This window comes from Podarcis erhardii, assembly GCF_964252035.2.
Source record: "Podarcis erhardii genome assembly, chromosome: 1".
NCBI lineage: Eukaryota > Metazoa > Chordata > Lepidosauria > Squamata > Lacertidae > Podarcis > Podarcis erhardii.
Genome location: NC_138497.1, coordinates 49,584,700 through 49,605,539, shown reverse-complemented (window position 1 = coordinate 49,605,539; position 20,840 = coordinate 49,584,700). Strand labels below are relative to the sequence as shown.

The following is a 20,840-nucleotide window of genomic DNA, read 5'->3' as shown; positions in this document are numbered from 1 at the left end:
AGCTTAAGAAAATAACTGCTGCCTCAAATACTGCAAAGCCTCTTACCCCCATAAATATTTTGAATCTACCCTCCCTTGCAAAACTGACAGACACATACACACCTTGCAATTTCATGAGGTACAAATTATACCCTAAAGTGAAAGGGAGATTTTCATCACAGTTCTCCCGTAGTATGGAGTAGAACCTTAGTCTCACAATGCCACTTCTGGACCTGCCACTCCTAGGCTTGCCATATTTCAAAAAGGAAAATTCCTGACACCCACAAAATTGTAGAGCTTTTGGGGAGAAACAGAATGCAAGAATAGTGGTTTTTAGTTTTTCCACTGCTTTTTCCATCACGTTGCCATACATCCTGGTTTTCCCTGACATTTTGCCAGTTCGGCAAAATTCCCCCATGCCATTTTTACACCTGAAAACCAGGACATGTCAGGAATTTTCCTGACATATGGCAAGCCTAGCCACTCCAGAATGGATCAGTGCCACCATGCCTCCCAATTCCCACTCAAGCAAGAAGTTTGGTATGTCCTTAGCACACATTCCCACAGATGAACATTTTCCCTTGCCAGTTAAGACTGTCTCAATCAATTGATCCCCTGAAACGGGGATAGGGAACCTGTGGGGTAGATCATGAATACATTAAGGCTACAATCCAAAAACAGATCCCCCAAATCAGTTAAATTTACTCTTGTGTAAATATGCTTATGATCAGGCTGTAGAATTTAAATAATAGTAAACCTGGACTATTTGCCCATATAAATCTTCAAGTTCTTTTGTATGTATATAGCTTTTTTAAAAGTTGACAATTATGGATTTCTGAAATCAAGATAATCAGTCATCCCAGAGGGTGCTTCTTATTAGGAAATAAAGTAAGATGTAAGTTCAGTTTTAAAGTACTTGTATTTTAGAGTTTCCACCTTAAATGGCATAATCTATTTAAAAAAATGTGTATGAAAAATCTGGTTTTGGGAATGAAATGAACCCCCTGCTAATGTCTCAGTGCTGGAACCACCTAAACAGAAAACCTTCTAAGACCTACTGTGCCATCATTTCTTTTTTAACAATGTTTTCTTTTCCCCACTGCACAACCAGGCTCGGCTCCCTTCGTGCTCATCCACCTATAGTGTTTCTGAGGTATATTTTGCACGTGATCTGTCACAGTCAAAATTGTCACTCATCACCCTTTATTTTATTTTATTTTATTTGGTCTTGCACCATACACAAGTGAGGAAAAATCAGTTTGTGCGATTGGTTCTGCATGATAACCTGCAACCATGTCCAGCATGGTTTAATACCACCATAGCAGTTTGAAATCACCCTGGTGTAAATGCCAACACTTACTGCATAGCACTATACCTTTAATGGGAGACACATTTGATAATCTATGATTATGCTGTGTAATTACTACACATAAATATAACATGCTCTACAGCTTTTTAAAAATGTTCCTTCCACAAGTTCATGAACTCTGATGATAACAAGGCCATCCAGAAATTAAAAAGTTCCTTCAGATTAATAGTTACCTTTTTATATATGAATTACTTTGAGGATATACAGATTTAATACTGAATATAGTCACATTAAAATCATATGCACACAAACTGTCCCTGTGTTTTCAGGGATAGTGGTAGAATTGCTTGTTGTTTCATCCAACAATGCTTTCCCTTAATTCTTCTTTTTTTAAAATAGAATGCTTGCAAATATTGGACAAAGTTTCTCTATAATGGGAAATATTCAGAAACACAAATCAAATACATCTGATAAATCTCTTTGAAACAGGATTTATGATGTAGTATCTGTTCCTTTAAGAAAGCACTGTAAGATATTTTAGGTGTAATATCTATCCCAGAGACTGCCAATGCAGCACCTCTGTGTTGTACTAATGCCTCCTGTGGTTCCCATGGAAAGTCTCCGTAAATATCCCCTCAAAGATTCCCAATGCATGAGAGATTGTTTGCTTTTCCTGCTCAGTTCCCATCTGCACTACTAGCTCAGCCTCTCCTCCCTTGAACACGTCTCTTAAACATGCCCACATTTTATTAGATGGCAAAACTGGACACTCGCCCTTCCTTCTGTCCTGAGCAGATGAAAGGTGCAAAGAGCTTCTCTGTGAGCGTTTGGCTGGTTTAGGTGCCTTTTTTCCATTTTGGGGAGGCGGAGGGGACATGCCTGCATTATTTCGTGATTTCTGCTCTTTTAGATGTTGCAACCATTTTGTCTTATGCCGCACACCCCACAGCCGCCATTTTGTGACTGGTGCCTACGGCACATTCTCAAAACTCCCAATGTGCCCATTGGCCCAAAAAAGATCGCAACCCCTGTTCTATCCTATGCAGATGTCTACTAACAAATTACTATGCATCCTTTGCTATTCAAACATCAGAACATAACTGTTATATAGAAAATGCATACAGCCAGCCTCCCTCCTGTGCTTACAGAGACTTTCCACAGGCAGACATAGAAGAACTCCCCATAGGCATTGTTTTCAGCCCTTCCTTCCCACCTCTAGCCAGGTGTGGTGCTGCTGTGGTAGGCAACACATGTGGCTACTTCCCAATAAACGAGACCTTCCCATACCTTAGTTATCCACTGACCTGCTCTGTACATATACTCATGTTCACTTATTCATGCTCTTTGTGGAAGTAGGCTGCACAGCAGAGGTCTGGAGAAGATCAGATTACTGAAGAACTAAGTAAGGTGTTGAAGGAACTCGCATTATAAGGAATAGGCAGGTCTGTTGCAGTACAGTCAGCAGAGTGGCAGCATGCCTATTAAGTTGGATGAGGTCTCATTAGACTGCAGTGGGGATCCTTTTAAAGTTAGAAGAACTCTTTATATATGGGAAGGAATGGATCATGCTAGATATAATTACAAATGCTTGCTAAGTATCTACCAGTGTAGCCAATATAGCTGGCTGGATTTACTTTTCTTCCATAGAAGTCAATGGTTATCTCTAGTCCATGCGGTCTGGAGATAGGTCAGTTTTATCAAGAGAAATGATGCAGATTGTAGTTTGCAGCTCTGCAGCTGCATTCAGTACCTGGAAAATGATGCTAAACTCTTTTTTTAAAAATCCCTTAGCTCACTAAGAGGTGTGATGTTGCACCAGCTCAAGGGTTCCCGGGACATTGTGCACATAATAGCTGAATGTCCCTGACAAACAGCAACTGTGTTGTGTATGAAGAAAGCACCAATATATCTGCCCTGTTCTGCTACAGAGATTTATAGCCTAATCCCAGCACTAACATGAGAGGACCAGTCACTGTAGTGCTGAAACTCTCCTGTCCAACCATGTGAACTGCTGTGCGCATTAAAAAATATACTAAAGTGACAATACATCAGATATTCAGTGTTTGTTTCATTATATTGTACAACTGAAAGGGCTAGAATTAGGGCGGTTTTTTTACCACAGCTTTCCTGAACTTTAAATACATGTGGCTTTCCTTCCCCCCCACAATGCATGCAGTCACTCTATATTAAAAGCACAGAAGCCATTAGTACCTTTATCTTCCAAATAAGATGATAGGAGAACTTGTAGAACAAGGTTCTACAGTGGTGCCTCGCAAGACGAAAAGAATCCGTTCCGCGAGTCTGTTCGTCTAGCGGTTTTTTCGTCTTGCGAAGCAAGCCCATTGATGGCTTAGCGGATTAGCGCTATTAGCGGATTTTAGCGGCTTATCGGATAAGCGGATAAGCAGCTTAGCGGCTTAGAAAAAGGAGGGGAGGGGGGAAAACCCGCAGGAACTCGCAAGACATTTTCGTCTTGCGAAGCAAGCCCATAGGAAATTCGTTTTGCGAAGCACCTCCAAAACGGAAAACTCTTTCGTCTAGCGAGTTTTCCGTCTTGCGAGGCATTCGTCTTGCGGGGCACCACTGTATCTCCCCCACCCCAACTAGGCTTGCTTTGTTTGTTTCTTAAGTAGGCCAGATGTTTATTGTCAAGTTTCCCTGTCAGTTCCAAACAAGCAGTTACATAAACTTAGCCTTATTACTTGGGTTGATGGAATGGGATATGGACTAATGAGACTACTCAATATTTTGGCAAGCTCTGATATTATCAAGTCAGCTTTTTAATCCCTATAACAACCCTGAGCCATTTCACCCTGAGCTTCATTTTTTCCTGCCCCTTACTAGGACCGAAAGTAAATATTAGAAGTTGAAAACATTTTTTCCTTGTTTATACATGGGGAAGGCATATACAGGTTTAGTCTTGACTTAGGTAGGATCACTATGATAAGCAGTGGCAACTGTTGCTTTAGTTGATGTTCTTATCTGAACACCAGCTGCTGGAGACAAACAGGAAGACCATAATCTTAATCACCTGCATAGCTGCACCCCCTGGCATTTGGCTGGCCACTGTGAAGCACTTGCACATGTTAGGCATGATATACAGAAGACCTGAATTCATCCTGTCACTTTTCAAATCCTGCACTCATAAGAGGGCTTCTGATCTAGTAGACACTTCTGCTAACAGAAGAGGGAAAGATGCTTGGGGTGGTTTTTGTTTTGTTTTGGTTTTCCTTATTTCCCCTTGTAGCACTCTTCTACCCTGTTCTGGAGGGTCCCCCGGCTCTCTGGAGCATATTTCGGGGGGGGGGCTGCATGGGGAGAAAAAAATAGCAAAAATTGCCTCACCCCTTGTTCCATTACCAGAGGTATCTACTGAGTCAAAAGCCATTCCCTGAGTGCAAGGCCACCAATTGGACTGTACTACTGACATTTGGAAAACGAACCTCTCTATCTGTAACTCTCTATGTGTTTTCATGGAAAACTGAAACTCCTGAGAAGACTATATTCCAAAAGAACTGGTTATATGAGTTTTATGTCTTCTTTGAACTGAACATAGACCTAATACATTTTGTTGATTCCTTAAACAAATTTATTAATCTGCAGGGTTTATGTGACTGATTAAAGTATAGTATGTTCTCTACAGACATCTGCTGATGCGTATGTTGTTTCTTTGGTTTTTCTAGTGAACACTGTTTGTGGGAAACTATGCATATTCTTGCATTAGCAGATGCCCCCTTTTCCATCTTCTTTTTCTTGCATTTTAAAAAGTCACTTTTACATGTCTTCCTTTATAGTTGATCCTGATGGATATTCATGTTCTTGGAATTGTTCCATCATGTAAATGCATCGCAAACTTTCAATGCTGTTAAAGCTTGTTGAAAGTTAATTTCACCCATGTCATTAAAAGGATGAGAGCTTTAAATTGCAAGAAACCACAATGAACTATTTCCAAGAAACAACAGCAACTTGGGTTTAACAGAATGAGTGTTATTATAGTTACAGGACACTGTATTATTATGGGATCTTTCCATAAATTATCATTTCCTTATGTTCAGTGAAATAAGATCCTCTATCAAGATACTAGCTATAGGGAAGCGTTCAACACGACACTATTCTGATTGTTCTATCAGCACAAGGATTTATGCTTGCCAGGCAAAATGACGCCCCCCTCTTCTTTCCCTTTGTTTTTTTTCTGGGGGTTCTCCTGATCCTCCAGAGCAGATTTGGGGGAGGCACAAGAGGTGCACAGAAGAGGAGAGGGGGGAAGCCCTACAGTGCTAGCAGGACCCCTTGCACTGGCTTCTGTGCAGGCCCCAATATTTCCTTCAAAGACCAAGGGCACCAACTAAGTTGACGCATGCATGAAATGAAGTCCTCTTGCACTATGAGATCCCTTCTGCTTCCTGTGCGTCCCCAAATCTGCTCTGGAGGGTTGATGAAGAAGGGGGGAGTCTTGTTGCACAAGCAAATCTTGTTTCCCAGTGGCGTGAGTGAGCTCACAGTGCCCGGGGCGGGCACTCGTGTGCTGGAGGGGCAGTGCACAAAGGGTGGAGGAGCCCATTGAGGCATCCCAGCCCTACCCACCCATGCGGGGGAAGCCCTGCCAGCTGATGTTGTACTTGGTTAGTGCAAAGCAGGTACCCCCACACCAGTGCCCCAAGCATGGCCCTGCCTAGTGCTCCTCTCCACGAGTGCTGGTTCCTCCAGTGCTGTGTGTGTGCGTACCTGCTTTGTGCCCCCTCAAAAATCCATGCCCAGAGACACAGCCCCTCTGGCACACCCACCCACCCCACACACTGTGCCCTGGTTGTTCCCTGCGTACATACCCCACTTCGCACTGCATTGAATTCCAGCTTTACTAAACTAAGGTTTGTATTCAACTAAGTCCTGTTCATTGAAATCAGTAAACTTAAATTAAGTCATGCCCATGAGCTTCAGTAAGTCTACTCTGAACTGAGTTAGTGTTGAGTCCTGAGTAAGACTAGCATTGATGACTTCAAGACTGGATTATTGCAGTGCACTATGTGTGGGGTTTCCCTTGTGCTTGATCCACAAGCTGCTGTTAATGCAGAATACTGAAGCATAGTTGCTGATGAGAGCAAGACACTGTGAATATATCTCGGCTCAGACATCTGCTCTGATTGCCCATTTCCTACTTGGCCGAGTTCAAAATGTTACTATTTGTATATAAATCCCTTAGCAGCTTGAGACACCAGTTGACTTGTGGGATCACTTTATCCCATATGTGTCCACTTAACCACTTTGATCTGTGAAACTGCCACTATTACAGGTGCCACAGCACCTACAGTTTGGATCTCCCTGCCTATTGACATCCGACAGGCACCTTTGCTGTATTTTTTCAGTGCCTGCTAAATATATATTTTGTTCAAGCAAGGCTATCCAGGCATGTAGAAGTTACATGTGTTTTATCACTTTTGGGCTACTATTGATTTTAATCATATTTAGAATGTTTTTAAATACCAGTTTTAACTATTTTTGAGAATTTCATTGTTTTATAGTTTTGTAAACTACTTAAAGGTTTTCCTACAATTTAGTGGTATATACATATTGTTAAATACCACCCTATATCAAAACAAAAGGAACAGCAAGCTCTATTGTATGGATTCGTAATTTTGATATGTAAGATAAATTTCTGTTGCAGTGCATCTGAACAGCACACACACAACTTTGGAAGAGATTAGTTCTAGTATGCAAAAAACTCTGATTTAGAAATTTAGTTCTGACAAGGGAGACAGACAATTTGGAAGAATTCTGAAGCCTTTCCCAAAAGAAAATAAACTGTTACTGAATAGCTGCAACCAAGCTGTGTAGCTTAATTGATTTGTTGTATATAGAAATATCTATTAGTGGTTAACTCCACTAAAATGTTATAGATTACTTGCATTAAATAGGGTTACACTTTCAATATGCCACCAAGTCAGTCCTGGATCATTAAAGTTCTGCTTCTCCAGTTTCCTAGTATGCAGGACCTATGACTATATTATGACACTCTATGTTGACTTTTATTATTAGCTATGGTAGAATTTGGTAATCTCTGAGAAAGGTTGACCCTTTGATGAATATTCTCTTATGTATAATTCTTGTCAAGGAGACTTTTAATACACACTTTATTAAACATGCAATCATAATTAAGTGTAGCTCTTTTGGTCATAGATATATCTATTCTTTTTTTAATGACATTTCATTAAAATTTTCTCACTTAAAATATTAGATCACATTAGCTGCACTCATGTATAAAATTACTTGGCCTTCAGCTCTGTATTTTATACAGTGTTGCCTATAATTGGTATGTAACTGGATGGTCCACACTGTGCTTATTTATGAAACTCCCCATAGATAGTTTTCAGTGGACACATATTTTTTTAAAAATATATATATCTGCCTTTGTATCACAGCCATTTACTGTCACCTTCAGCTTTCCCTTTCCTGTGACTCTATCCATCTCTTTCTGGCTTCTTGCATGTGCTATGTTTGAAAAATGCTGAAACAAAATAATGAAGGAAGCCTTTCAGTTTGCTTGTGGAAAGCACAGCAGCAGTCAAATATATATCTGCCAAAACTGTATCTTTTCAATATACTTCAGTAACAATATCCTTCAGTTTCCAATACGATTTTGTACAGTGAAAAAATAAATGTGAATGATCTGAATATCCCCTGCAGTGCTTTATTGCCTCTCACAGAACAAGGAGGAAAAAACTGTTTATAAAATTCCTGCAATAAGACTAGAACCAGAACATATATTGCTTGTAGAAGTGGATTTAGTTTTTTTAAGTCAGCCTATTCTATTTTATACAAATGATAATGCTATCTGAAAGGCTAAAAAGTTACGAAAATTCAAGACATATAAGCTTTTATATCAAAAGTTTGCATTTGTTTAAAGACAATGATTATCATGGAGAAGAACAACTAATATTTTACAGCTTTCTCTTTTATTTGGCACTATTTCAAAATGCCTGTTGTGATAGAGGATGTTACTATTTAAAAAGTGGGTTATGTTACCCCAAAAGAAAAGAAGGCACAATATGCAAAGAAATAATATCAACTAAAAGGTAAAGGGACCCCTGACCATTAGGTCCAGTCGTGACCGACTCTGGAGTTGCAGCGCTCATCTCACTTTACTGGCCGAGGGAGTTGGAGTACAGTTTCCAGGTCATGTGACCAGCATGACTAAGCTGCTTCTGGCGAACCAGAGCAGCGCACAGAAACACTGTTTACCTTCCCGCCAGAGCGGTACCTATTTATCTACTTGCACTTTGACGTGCTTTCGAACTGCTAGGTTGGCAGGAGCAGGGACCGAGCAACGGGAGCTCACCCCGTCGCGGGGATTCAAACCGCCGACCTTCTGATCGGCAAGTCCTAGGCTCAGTGGTTTAACCCACAGTGCCACGATATCAACTATTGGCAGGTAAAGACACGAGGGGGGCATCATGAATAAAGTTGACTTTTTAATTTGGTATTTTGTATACATCTTTTAAAAGTTTCTGGCTTGAAAAAAAGCAATAAAATGTTGTTCACAGTCACCAAGAGCCTTCAGATTGAAAATAAAACATAAATGTACACCATGAAATCAGTTCTTATTTTTCATTTTTTCTGGTATCAGTTTATATTGTTGGAGAAGTTGAAAGTAAAATGAGTCGTTTTCAAAAAGGGGTCATGAAGTATATCTGAAATCAATCAAGATATTTCCATATTGATTAGAAAGCCAGAAGTATAGAGTTGGAAGGGACTCCAAGGGTCATCTAGTTCAACCCCTGTGATGCAGGACTCTCCAACCTCTGCTTAAAACCTCCAAGGAAGGAGAGTCCACCACCTCCCAAGGGAGTCCATTCCACTGTCAAACAGCTCTTACTGCCAGAAAGTTCTTTCTGATGTTTAGTCGGAATCTCCTTTCTTGTAACTTGAAGCCATTGGTTCAGGTCCTTCCCTGCGGTAGGACTTGCTTCATCAACCATGTGACAGCCCTTCGTATATCTGAAGATGGCTATCATGTCTCCTCCCAGTCTAGAACCATTTGTCCCTATTGAAATTCATTTTGTTAGCTTTGGCTCAGTTCTCCAATCTGTTTAGGTCATCTTGAATCCTGATTCTGTCTTCAGGTCACTATGACTTTAGAAATACCTGACATGGTTGATATGGAAATAGTTGACTGGCTTCCACACTAGCTTGAAAGCTGATATTTGACACATTTGAAATTCAGAGCATCTTGACAGTTTTATGTTGGTTTGATTGTTTTTAAGCCTGAAGATAAGACACCCTGCAATCAGTCTTTAGTAGGATTTTTAGTAGCATTTGGGAAATGTTTGTTTTCTTCCAGAATGCAGAATTCCTACGCATGTGTGCTTGAGCATATACACAGATGAAGTGGCTAGAAAATAACGTTTTCCATTTACTTTCTATTTCTTTATTCAAACTTGTACACCTCTCATAACAAACTGCCACACCCCACCCCAATCTACATCAAGAAAAGCTTACTTGATGCTTTAGGTTTTCATCATTGCATGTTAAGTATCTGTTAAATATTCTTTGGTGTTGGGGTTGATGCCTAAAGCAGGGGATAGCATATATCTTTACAGTGTAAAGTGAGCTTATGAAAAGGTTTTGTTGAAAGGATACGTAGATATCCCAGCTTGGAGTTCTTCATTAATAGGGACAAATTGCAAGTAATGTTATTTGAGTGTTTTAAGAAGTTTTGTATTACAGGGCACCTCTACTTTTCTAAAAGCCTATGCAGAACTCCTTGCAGTTTGTCATCCTTTTTTCTGTGCTTTCCGTTTAATTCGTTCAGTCATCATGCAATGTAATCTTTGGCATGTTTACTTGGAACCATGTCTTAGTTTGATGGCAAGTATTGCAGTTTTAATAGCTTAATTAAGAAATGACCCCTTGCAAGTTTCACTAGAGGGGGTAGCTCATTAATAAACAATATTTCTATTTTATAGTAATTGTTGTTACAGATAGGTAGCCGTGTTGGTCTGCCATGGTCAAAACAAAATAAAAAAATTCCTTCCAGTAGCACCTTAAAGACCAACTGAGTTAGTTCTAGGTATGAGCTTTCGTGTGCATGCACACTTCTTCAGATACACTGAAACAGAAGTCACCGGACCTTTCTATATAGTGAGAAGGTGGGGAGGGGTATTACTCAGAAGGGTGGTGGGAATGGGTGATTGGCAGATAGCTGCGATGAGCCTGTTGACGACTCTTAACGCCTGCAATAGGTCTAACAGGAAAAAGCAAGGGGTGAGAAGGTGAAAAATGGCTTTGTCATGTATAATGAGATAAGAATCCAATGTCTTTATTCAAACCAGGTCTCTCCATAGTTTTAAGTTTGGTGATAAGTTGCAATTCAGCAGCTTCTCTTTCCAGTCTATTTCTGAAATTCCTTTGTAATAGAACAGCTACTTTGAGATCTTGTATAGAATGTCCTGGGAGATTGAAGTGTTCTCCTACTGGTTTTTCTGTCTTGTGGTTCCTGATGTCGGATTTATGTCCATTTATTCTTTGGCGTAAGGTCTGGCCTGTTTGTCCAATATAGAGAGCTGAAGGACACTGTTGGCATTTTATGGCATACACAATGTTAGACGATGAGCAATTAAATAGTCCCGAGATGGTATGTGTGATGTTGTTGGGGCCAGTAATGGTGTTGTCCGGGTGTATGTGGCAGCAAAGTTGGCATCTGGGTTTATTGCAGGCTCTGGTGCCAGTGTCCGTGTTAAGTCTGGTTATAGTATTATTGTGGGTTAGGAGTTGTTTAAGATTGGTTTAACAGTGTCCGTGTTAAGTCTGGTTATAGTATTATTGTGGGTTAGGAGTTGTTTAAGATTGATACCCAGAGAGAACTTGCTGCAAGACAGACCCAAAAAAGAAAATAACAGAACACCTCTAGTCATCACATACAGCTCCCAAGTTAAAACAGTACAACGCATCATCAGAGATCTACAACCTCTCCTGGACAATGACAGTTCTCTTTCTCAAGCTCTGGGAGGAAGACCTTTCATTGCCTCCAGACAGCCCCCCAATCTTAAACAACTCCTAACCCACAATAATACTATAACCAGACTTAACACGGACACTGGCACCAGAGCCTGCAATAAACCCAGATGCCAACTTTGCTGCCACATACACCCGGACAACACCATTACTGGCCCCAACAACATCACACATACCATCTCGGGACTATTTAATTGCTCATCGTCTAACATTGTGTATGCCATAAAATGCCAACAGTGTCCTTCAGCTCTCTATATTGGACAAACAGGCCAGACCTTACGCCAAAGAATAAATGGACATAAATCCGACATCAGGAACCACAAGACAGAAAAACCAGTAGGAGAACACTTCAATCTCCCAGGACATTCTATACAAGATCTCAAAGTAGCTGTTCTATTACAAAGGAATTTCAGAAATAGACTGGAAAGAGAAGCTGCTGAATTGCAACTTATCACCAAACTTAAAACTATGGAGAGACCTGGTTTGAATAAAGACATTGGATTCTTATCTCATTATACATGACAAAGCCATTTTTCACCTTCTCACCCCTTGCTTTTTCCTGTTAGACCTATTGCAGTCGTTAAGAGTCGTCAACAGGCTCATCGCAGCTATCTGCCAATCACCCATTCCCACCACCCTTCTGAGTAATACCCCTCCCCACCTTCTCACTATATAGAAAGGTCCGGTGACTTCTGTTTCAGTGTATCTGAAGAAGTGTGCATGCACACGAAAGCTCATACCTAGAACTAACTCAGTTGGTCTTTAAGGTGCTACTGGAAGGAATTTTTATAGTAATTGGTTATTGTAGAGTTCAGGTCTATCCAAACATTTTTATTGTCAGTAACAGATCCAGGTATCTATCTTAGGCATCCCCAAGAATTTAGACATGCCTAGTGGAACTTTTTTTTCTTTGAACAACAGACTATCATGACACATCACGAACTGTTTGTGCACATTTCCTATGTGAAAATAGCAGAGGGAGCAGTTGTTTAAGGCATAAGCTCCCACCCTCCAACATTCCTCATATGAAAATGTTTCTCACACACCCCAACTGATCCTCCTCGACTCCCCATTTTTTGTTCCAGCCCCCATAGAGCATTTCCTAACAGAAGAATGGTGAGTGCCACCACTACTATCCAATGGGATACACACTCTCCACTGTCCCTTAATCCCGTTTTTTCCTTATTTTCTTATTTGGTAGATTTAAAAAGAGAAAAACACACATCAATAAATACATTTTAGAATTGTCTCATTCTCTCTGGGCTTTTGAGTAAATAAGAGACTTGCCAGCAGCAATACCAATGGAGAAGCGACCAAAGCTGTATCCAGGACTGGTCCAAGCTTAAGCTCCACAACAAAGGGTCAGGCAAGAGAAGAGGTTAGCGTTTCCATCTGGTGTTTAAGGCACCACCTTCCCCTTGGACGTGGGACCCATTCAGCCTCAATGATGGAGGCTGAACTCACCCTGAGTATAGACAACCCCTCCTCTGCTTTATCACAGGATCCCAGCCAGCGTGGTGTAGTGGTTAAAAGCAGTGGAATCATAATCTGGTGAACTGGGTTCACGTCCCTGTTCCTCCACATGCAGCTGCTGGGTGACCTTGGGCTAGTCACACTTCTCTGAAGTCTCTCAGCTTCACTCACCTCACAGAGTGTCTGTTATGGGGGAGGATGGGAAAGGAGATTGTTAGCAGCTTTGAGACTCCTTAAGGAGAGTGAAAGGCGGGATATCAAGTCCAAACTCTTCTTCTTTTCACCTCCAGATAGAGGGACAAGCCTGGGCCCTTCTGAGCCTATCCTGATGAGGACTTTCCTGTCTGGGACATTATTTTATTATTGTTGTTCTATTATTTATTAAATTTGCATACCACCCTTTACCTGAAGATCACATGGCGGTTCACGACATATAAATACAAACTGAGAATGCAAAATACATAATAAAAGCAAACATATTTAAAAGCCTGTTGAATATTAATCAACCCAAAGCCTGGTTATAGAGAAATAGTTTTGTGTGGCACCTAAAAATATGTAATGAAGGTACCAGGCGAGCCTCCCTAGGGAAAGCATTCCACATACGGGGAGGCACTGCAGAAAAGGCCCGTTCTTGTATTGCCACCTTCTAGACCTCTCATGGAGGAGGCACACAAAGAAGGGCCTCAAATGAAGATCACAGGATCCAGGCTGGTTCATATGGCGAGAGGTGGTCCTTGAGATCTTGCAGACCTTGACATGACACCCTCCTCTGATGAGGACTTCCCTGGCTGAGATGTAACACAAATCCAGAGGTGCAATTGTTCTTGCCTTACAGTACACTACTAGGGAAAGAAATTTGATTTTGTTTCAGTTTCAACAAGAATCTACCTAATTCACACTTTCCAGAATAAGACACAAACTGAAACACAGCTATCCTTTGAAACTCACATATACTAGGGAAAGAGGTGTATAAAAATGTGTTGCGATACCTACACTTTGAAACTGCCTATTGCTATCAGGCAGTTGCCTTCACTGTTATTCCTTTCGGCCCCTGCTAAAAACATTTTTCTGTAGACAAGCCTACCTAGATATTTAGAAAGTTGGTGAGAGTTTGAATCTGTTTTTAGTTGATTGTTATTTTAACTTTTTGGAAGCCTTAAATTATTGTTGTTAATTCTTCTTATTGACAGTTTTATCTTTTTTGTGAACCGCTTTGAGATTTTTTACAATCAAGCACTATAAATTTTATGAGATAAAATAAAAATTATATATTGGTAAGAATAGCACACAAAAGTACATTATAATTTGCTTGCAAAAATCTGTACATTAGTCAAAACTACAAACAAAAGTGTCTTGGGACATAAATCAACACTAAAATTCTGATAAATTTATCATGAGGATTTTATGAAAAAAATCGCAAACTGATGTGGAAATGCGAATTGAATTTCAAACTGAGAAATGGAGCAGTTAATCCATTCCTAGACACCACAGTATGTGAGTACTACACATACTGCACAGTATGTAAGTTAAGAATGAAAAATATCCCCCCAAGTACATACAATTAAAATGGGCAACCTTACTTTTTTGTTTTCATTTCCACCCTAACTTAGATATTTACTACTTTTTGGGAAAGGTGTGTGTATAAAATATTGGTCAGGACTTTGTTGGTGATCTGGTGGAGTATCCAGTCTTAGATCAGGGAATTGGACTAGGGTGATTCATTTATTCTTTCCAGTGCTGTGAAAAGCCTATGTCCCTCTGCATTCTAAATTCAAATGTTGCTTGGTATTTTCAGAAGAACATAAAAACACTATAATTGTATATTTATTTTAGTTTCCTGTGCAATGGGAAATTATACTATATTGCTAATCATGTCTACTTATTATGGAAGTATTCTTCTCTTAGCTCCTATCATGTGCACTTTTAAGTCAAACTTCTTAATACCTGAGCTCTACTACCTTTCTCCAAACTTAGCAACAATAACTGCCAAACTTGTAAAATAATAAACAAGCACTCTTAACTTTATCAGTGTAATCTCGCAATGCTGTACTTAATGCAATATTCAATTTATACTCCATTTTGCAACCCAAGTTATTAGACACCCTCTCCACCTACATCATATAACTACCCTTACCTTTGCTCATTTCATGTAGCAGGATTTTTGTAGATCTAGCCACCATCAGCCCAGAAATCAGTTTCCTGATTTCTCCAGTCTATGGCATCCCTTAATTGTGCTATATTGTAGACTTACATTTGTATGATCTTGTTTCTTTTCCCTATTCCGATCCTCCTTCAGATTAATGAGGTATTAATTTTATGCCTGCTTTTATTTAAGATGAGTCAGCCACTGACTACTGCCAGATAACGCCTGTTAACTGTTAATATAATTTGGGGAAAACACATGCAATCTCTCTGACACTGTTTCAATCTAAAATTAATTGTTAAATAGATCTATATTAGATACCTATTATTTCTTACTGGATTTGGGAGCATCAATCTTAATATGCAATTATTGTTGGTGATTTTTCTTTCTTTTTACCAAAATGGCAAGAGGACTTACCGGTACTTCTTTAAAATAAATATTACATAAAGTTTTTGAGCATGGATCCATTTTTCATATCACCAATATCTATTAAAACTTCTTCTTCCCTGATAGATAGTTCAGACTTAACTCTATCTAGATGAAATCAGGGGACACACACTTTTTATATGGGACCAAAACAAGAATTCATGATGTATGGCTACACATGGAAGCAAGGAGAAATATGGTTTACTATTTTCTTTCCCTAGCTGCTTAAGAAATAAAATAGGCCTCACTTCCATGAACATGATTGATATAGGAGGAAAGTAGGACATATATATCTGTCAGTCTCCTAGAGTTGTGACAAAAGGAGAAAATGTATGTCGGCCTCTCCTGTTCAAGAAGATAGAGTAATGCACAGTACTATACACCTCCAATAAATTATCTTCTTCTTTTTAGGGAAGGGAGGCCACTATAGTCTAAAAAGGGAGATACCGTATTTTTCCGTGTATAACATGCCCCCGTGTTGGGGACTCAAAATTAAGAAAATGCACTATCTGTGTATAAGACAGCCCCTTATTTTAAACCTCAAAAAATTAGGGAAAAATATAGCCTTATACATGGAAAAATACAGTAATTGTGTAGCATGCAATAATTCAATTTTAGTTTCTAAACCAGAGGTGGGGAAATGGATCAAGCCAGAGGGCTGAATCCAGAAGGGGTGAATCTTCCCTAGGCCACTTTGACAGGTGACCTATCAAGCAGGTCAAAACAAAACAAATTCCTTCCAGTAGCACCTTAAAGACCAACTAAGTCAGTTCTTGGTATGAGCTTTCGTGTGCATGCACACTTCTTCAGATACACTCTGTATCTGTATCAAGCAGGTGTTTGTTATCTGTATCAAGCAGGTGTTTGTTAACTTTCATGGTTTTAGAAACTGCATTAATTTGCATTAATTTGTTTGACCGTTTTCACTTTCTGAAATCTTTTTTACATGGTGCTTACAATCACTCTTACTTTATTAGTAGGAAAGCACAGGCCTGTCCCTGAAAATGTGTAGAAATAGATCATTCTAGCTCCTTCACCACCGTATTAAGTTGCCAGAAGCGTATTACATCAATATTCTGGAATCTACAATGTTCCGGCCCATTCTAATGCAATGTGTTTGGCCTATAAAGTACTTTTAAGATATTAAAAAAAACCCCAGAAGTTTGAACTTCTATGTTTGTTTTATTGGTATTTTGATGGCTCCTGAGTTGATATTCCTGCTGAAAAACAATCAGTATTCCTGTCACAGCACTTCTTCCATCAACGTATTATATGTGGGTGATTACTTTGGAGCAATGCGATTTAGCACTAAAATGAAATTAGCCTCAATCCTGTGTTACTAGCTTGGTAAGCATACAAATATAATGAAGGAAAGGTGTAGTCCTGCTTCAAGCAAATAGTCTTTAAGGGGGCAATTAATGCCTTTTAAAAATAAGATCAATAATGTTTTTTAAGTACAACTTATCCCATATCCGTGCCATTATACCTCAGTGATGTGTTGAGGGTTTTATTTTTTAAAAAATAAAAAATAAAAACCTTTCTGATATCTTTTCAAGGGAATTTTTAAGGCAGAATAGCTACATCAAGTAATATAGTTAATGTTAAAAATACATGCAGGTCAATATGTATGCCTGCAAGTTGTCAGTAGGAGGGCAGATTCTTCTGAATTATAGGTTTTATTCAGCTAATCAACTATGAATGGCAAAAAAAGGGGGGGGAACATTATGAGGGTCATACAATTCTGTAAGATTTCATGGATGCCTCTAATGGTGCTCTTCCGCAAGAGTCCTTCCATTTGGAGATGAGTCTTTGATTTAGCGGAGGCATACAGTAATAGAAGAGGAGATACTGTATTGGCCTGAATATAAGACACACCCACAAATAAGCCAGTGTCAGGGGAGGCTTGGGAGCAGCAGGCGGGTTGTATACCATTGTCCCACGCTTCCGGGGTGGGGGGAGCCACGCTGCTTTGCTGGCAGCCTCCCTCCATTCTCCCTTCCTCACGGCAGCTTGGGGGAGGCTTGGGAGACACGGTCGGGACGGGCGCCATTGTCCTGCACCCCCAACGGCCCTCGTAGGCAGCTGTTTCAGCAGCAATACCGTAAGGTCGCAAATATAAGCCGCACTTTAACTTTTCACAATCGGAATTGGGGGGGGGGGGAGTATGGCTTATATCCGGGCCAGTACGGTAAGTTATTTTCCCCAATTGCTCCTGTAGCCTCCTGTACCTCTCCCATGCTGTTAGGAAGGCTCACCCAAGCCTCTGCACCACATTTTCAGGGGGCTGCAAGGAAAAAGAGCAAGCCACAAAAGTTGCCTCCCCTCCTTTTCCATTACTGTGGATCAACTGGATCAAAAGCCTTTCTGTGAATGCAAGGACACAACTGGATTCAGTCCTCAGTGATGAAGGGATCCTGACAATGGTACACACACAAAAGACATTTATGAAAGAGATGGGACCGAAGTGAATGTTCATTTTAAGAGATGAAAGGTTTCTAAAGAAAAATCATATGGGGGACTACTTATATCTTTTAATATTGAATTGACATAGTACACTCAGTCAGTTATTATCCATCTCTGAAGATACATAAAAATGCATTATACTGCAGTTCACAAAACTAATCTTTGTTATTACAAGTAACTTGCTCCGTGTTTGATATATTATTATATGCCTCAGGTATTTTTGTATGTCTCCAAACTTACAAATTACTTTGGACATGACAAAAACAATGTCAAGTGATTTTTGGAAAGTAGGCAAGAGATGTCTGTAGAAATTCCTTCAAAATTTTACAAAACAACAACTTGCCAGCTGAATAAGGAACACCTTCTACTGGTGGCACTGTGTCAGTAACATCCAAAGCCTCATAGATTGTATTTGTCAGAGACATAATCCCAAATATCAACATTGGATGAAGCTTGAATGTTGCTAAAATAATAGATACCAGTTGTATTCAAGTGAAGCATTTAAACAAAAGAAAACAGTAATTAAGATCTTATATTTCAGGGATAAATTTTAGGGTGTTTAGTTCTGTCCTCAATGAAAACGTCAGCAGAAGAACTTTGTACCTATATGAAAATATAGCTCTTTTGCCACCAACTTTAATATTGTATGAAGGGCAATAAGAGCTCTGCATTTATGCAAAGCCACAACCTGTGGTATATTATATGAATAATATTTTGTGTTCAGACTTAAATATGCATAAATTTAAAAGAAAATTCTCACTTCATAGTTGCTGCTGTGCTTTGCTTTTCTTGCTTCCTTCATTATAGCTTAGATAATCCATTACCCTTTCCTATATCTTAGTCAACACTGTGTGTATATGTCTACTAATTTGCTTTTCTGCTGGTGGTTCCACATACTGCATGTCTCTATGAAGATGAATTATAAGCTTCCCCATAAATTGTATAGATTATGGGTTAGCTTTCTACTATTCCTCTTGAACAAAATCACTATTCTCTGTCAGTGGCAAAAATTTGTTTTGATGTCAGTGTCCTCTGTACTGTTTTAAATGTGAGTTGAAATGTTCTTCATAAGAGTTAGCTTATCATGTTGGCTTCGAAACTCTTCATCATTGTATAGCAATTCATTTTACCTTGACTCTTGGCTTTTAATTGTACCTGCCCTGTGCTAATCTTGTTATGATCTATAAAAGGTAAGTAATTTCTTGAATCTTTCCTAAAGATTATAGTCACATGTTCAAGGTTTCTCTCTGCTTTCTTCTTCAACTGTGGTTTTGGTTTGATGCGGTTGGTTATGTTTTTATTTAATTTTTCATGTTTAGCATGGATTTTTCATATAATTTCTTTTGTAGCATTAATCCCTGAGGCACTTTAATGTTACAATAAAAAATGAGATGGATTTTAAAAACATTTATTGCTGTCAAATGTTTCATGACTTTGATCTATCATAGTTGGTAGCTATGTTAGCAAGTATGTTTTAACCATTCTCTGTCTGCTTTAAGTGTTTTATTTCACTTGTGGCTTAATGCTCATTTTTGTGGAAGAAGTGCTCCTCAGTGTTTAAAACACAAATATAACAAGTGTGCACTAATTTAACTTCAAAACAGTGAAAGCAGGCTAAACATATCCAGGCTAAACATACTCAGCTCCCTCAACCATTCCTCATATGGCTTGGTTTTCAGACCCTTGATAACCTTGGTTGCCCTCCTCTGCACACGTTCTAGCTTATCAATATCCTTCTTGAACTGTGATGCCTAGAATTAGTTACAGTACTCCAGGTGGGGTCTGACCAAGGTAGAATAGAGTGGCACCATTACTTTCCTTGATAGGGGCACTGTACTTCTGTTGATTGCAGCCTAGAACAACATTAGCTTTTTTTGCTGCAGCATCACAATACAGACTCATGTTAAGCTGATGGTCTACTAAGACCCCCTTGATCCTTTTCACATGTACTACTGGCAACCCCTATCATGTATTAGTGCCTAAGTGAAATTCATGTTGTTAGTTTGGGTGCCCAGTTCTCCAATCTGTTGACGTCATCTTGAAGCCCAATTCAGTCTTCTGCGGAATAGGATACCCTTCCCAGTTTGGTGTCATCTGCCAATTTGATGAGCATCCCCTCAACACCTTCATCCAAGTCATTTATAAAGATGTTGGACTACAATGGGTCCAGGACAAAACCCTGCAGCACTGTACTTGTCACTTTTTCTAAGGCGATGAGGAACCATGAGTGAGCACTCTTTGGGTTCAGTCACTCAACCAGCTACAAATACACCTAACAGTTAACATCAGCCACCCCACATTTTACCAGAATCTCCAGAAGAATCTCATCTCTAAAGCCTTACTGAAATCAAGATGCACTACCTCCACAACATTTCCCTGATCCACCAAGCTTGTAAGAAAAGAAGAAGAAAAATGAGATTCAGTTGGCATGACTTGTTTTTAAGAAACCCATGCTGGGTCTTAGTAATCACAGCATCATTTTCTAAGTGCTCAGACTGGCTGTTTAATTACATGTTCCAGGACCTCTGTAGTCAACAGTGCTTAATCCCAGGTAAATGTGCATAGAACTGCAGCCTAGATATCCTGCAGTGTCACAAAATAGAGAATTTCAGTCTACATATGTCTGCACACTGATGTTTACACAATCATGGAAAGTAACAGTATCAGTTAAATCTGTCCACATAATCACTTCCTTTCAAACATTACCAGAATGATATGGGAAGCAGCCATACCAGTTCACAGTTTGCATAACACTTAAACCAAGTCTCACAGTAGCTTTGGATGGTTTGGATAAGCAAGTGGGGCATGAAATTCATTATTTTCTTTCTTTCTGTTCCTGTGCTTCCCTGAAGCTTCTAAAATAGAACTTTTGCTACTTACCTTGCAGTAAGATACACAACCTTTCCCTCCTTCAGGAGGACAAAGGTAGAGATACAGAAGTTCTATTTCATACTATGCACAGAAGTACAGAGGACCAGTACAAGGCACATGTTCTTCCTGTTCCCCTAAATCCTGTGGCCGTTCTTAATTAAGGCACAC

General features: G+C 39.6%; 1 protein-coding gene across 21 annotated transcripts in view; it reads left to right on the top strand.

Annotated features, from left to right (window-relative positions):
* The window catches only part of GPHN (gephyrin), a 246,328-nt gene that overhangs the window by 184,629 nt on the left and 40,859 nt on the right, over positions 1–20,840 (top strand). For 11 of the 21 annotated variants that reach the window (XM_081855750.1, XM_081855731.1, XM_081855734.1 and 8 more), the window contains one exon: positions 1,091–1,132. The exons of the other annotated variants lie outside the window; for them this stretch is intronic. In XM_081855750.1, coding sequence (XP_081711876.1) covers positions 1,091–1,132 — 42 coding nt within the window. The remainder of the gene's footprint in view (positions 1–1,090; positions 1,133–20,840) is intronic. 21 annotated transcript variants of the gene reach the window in all.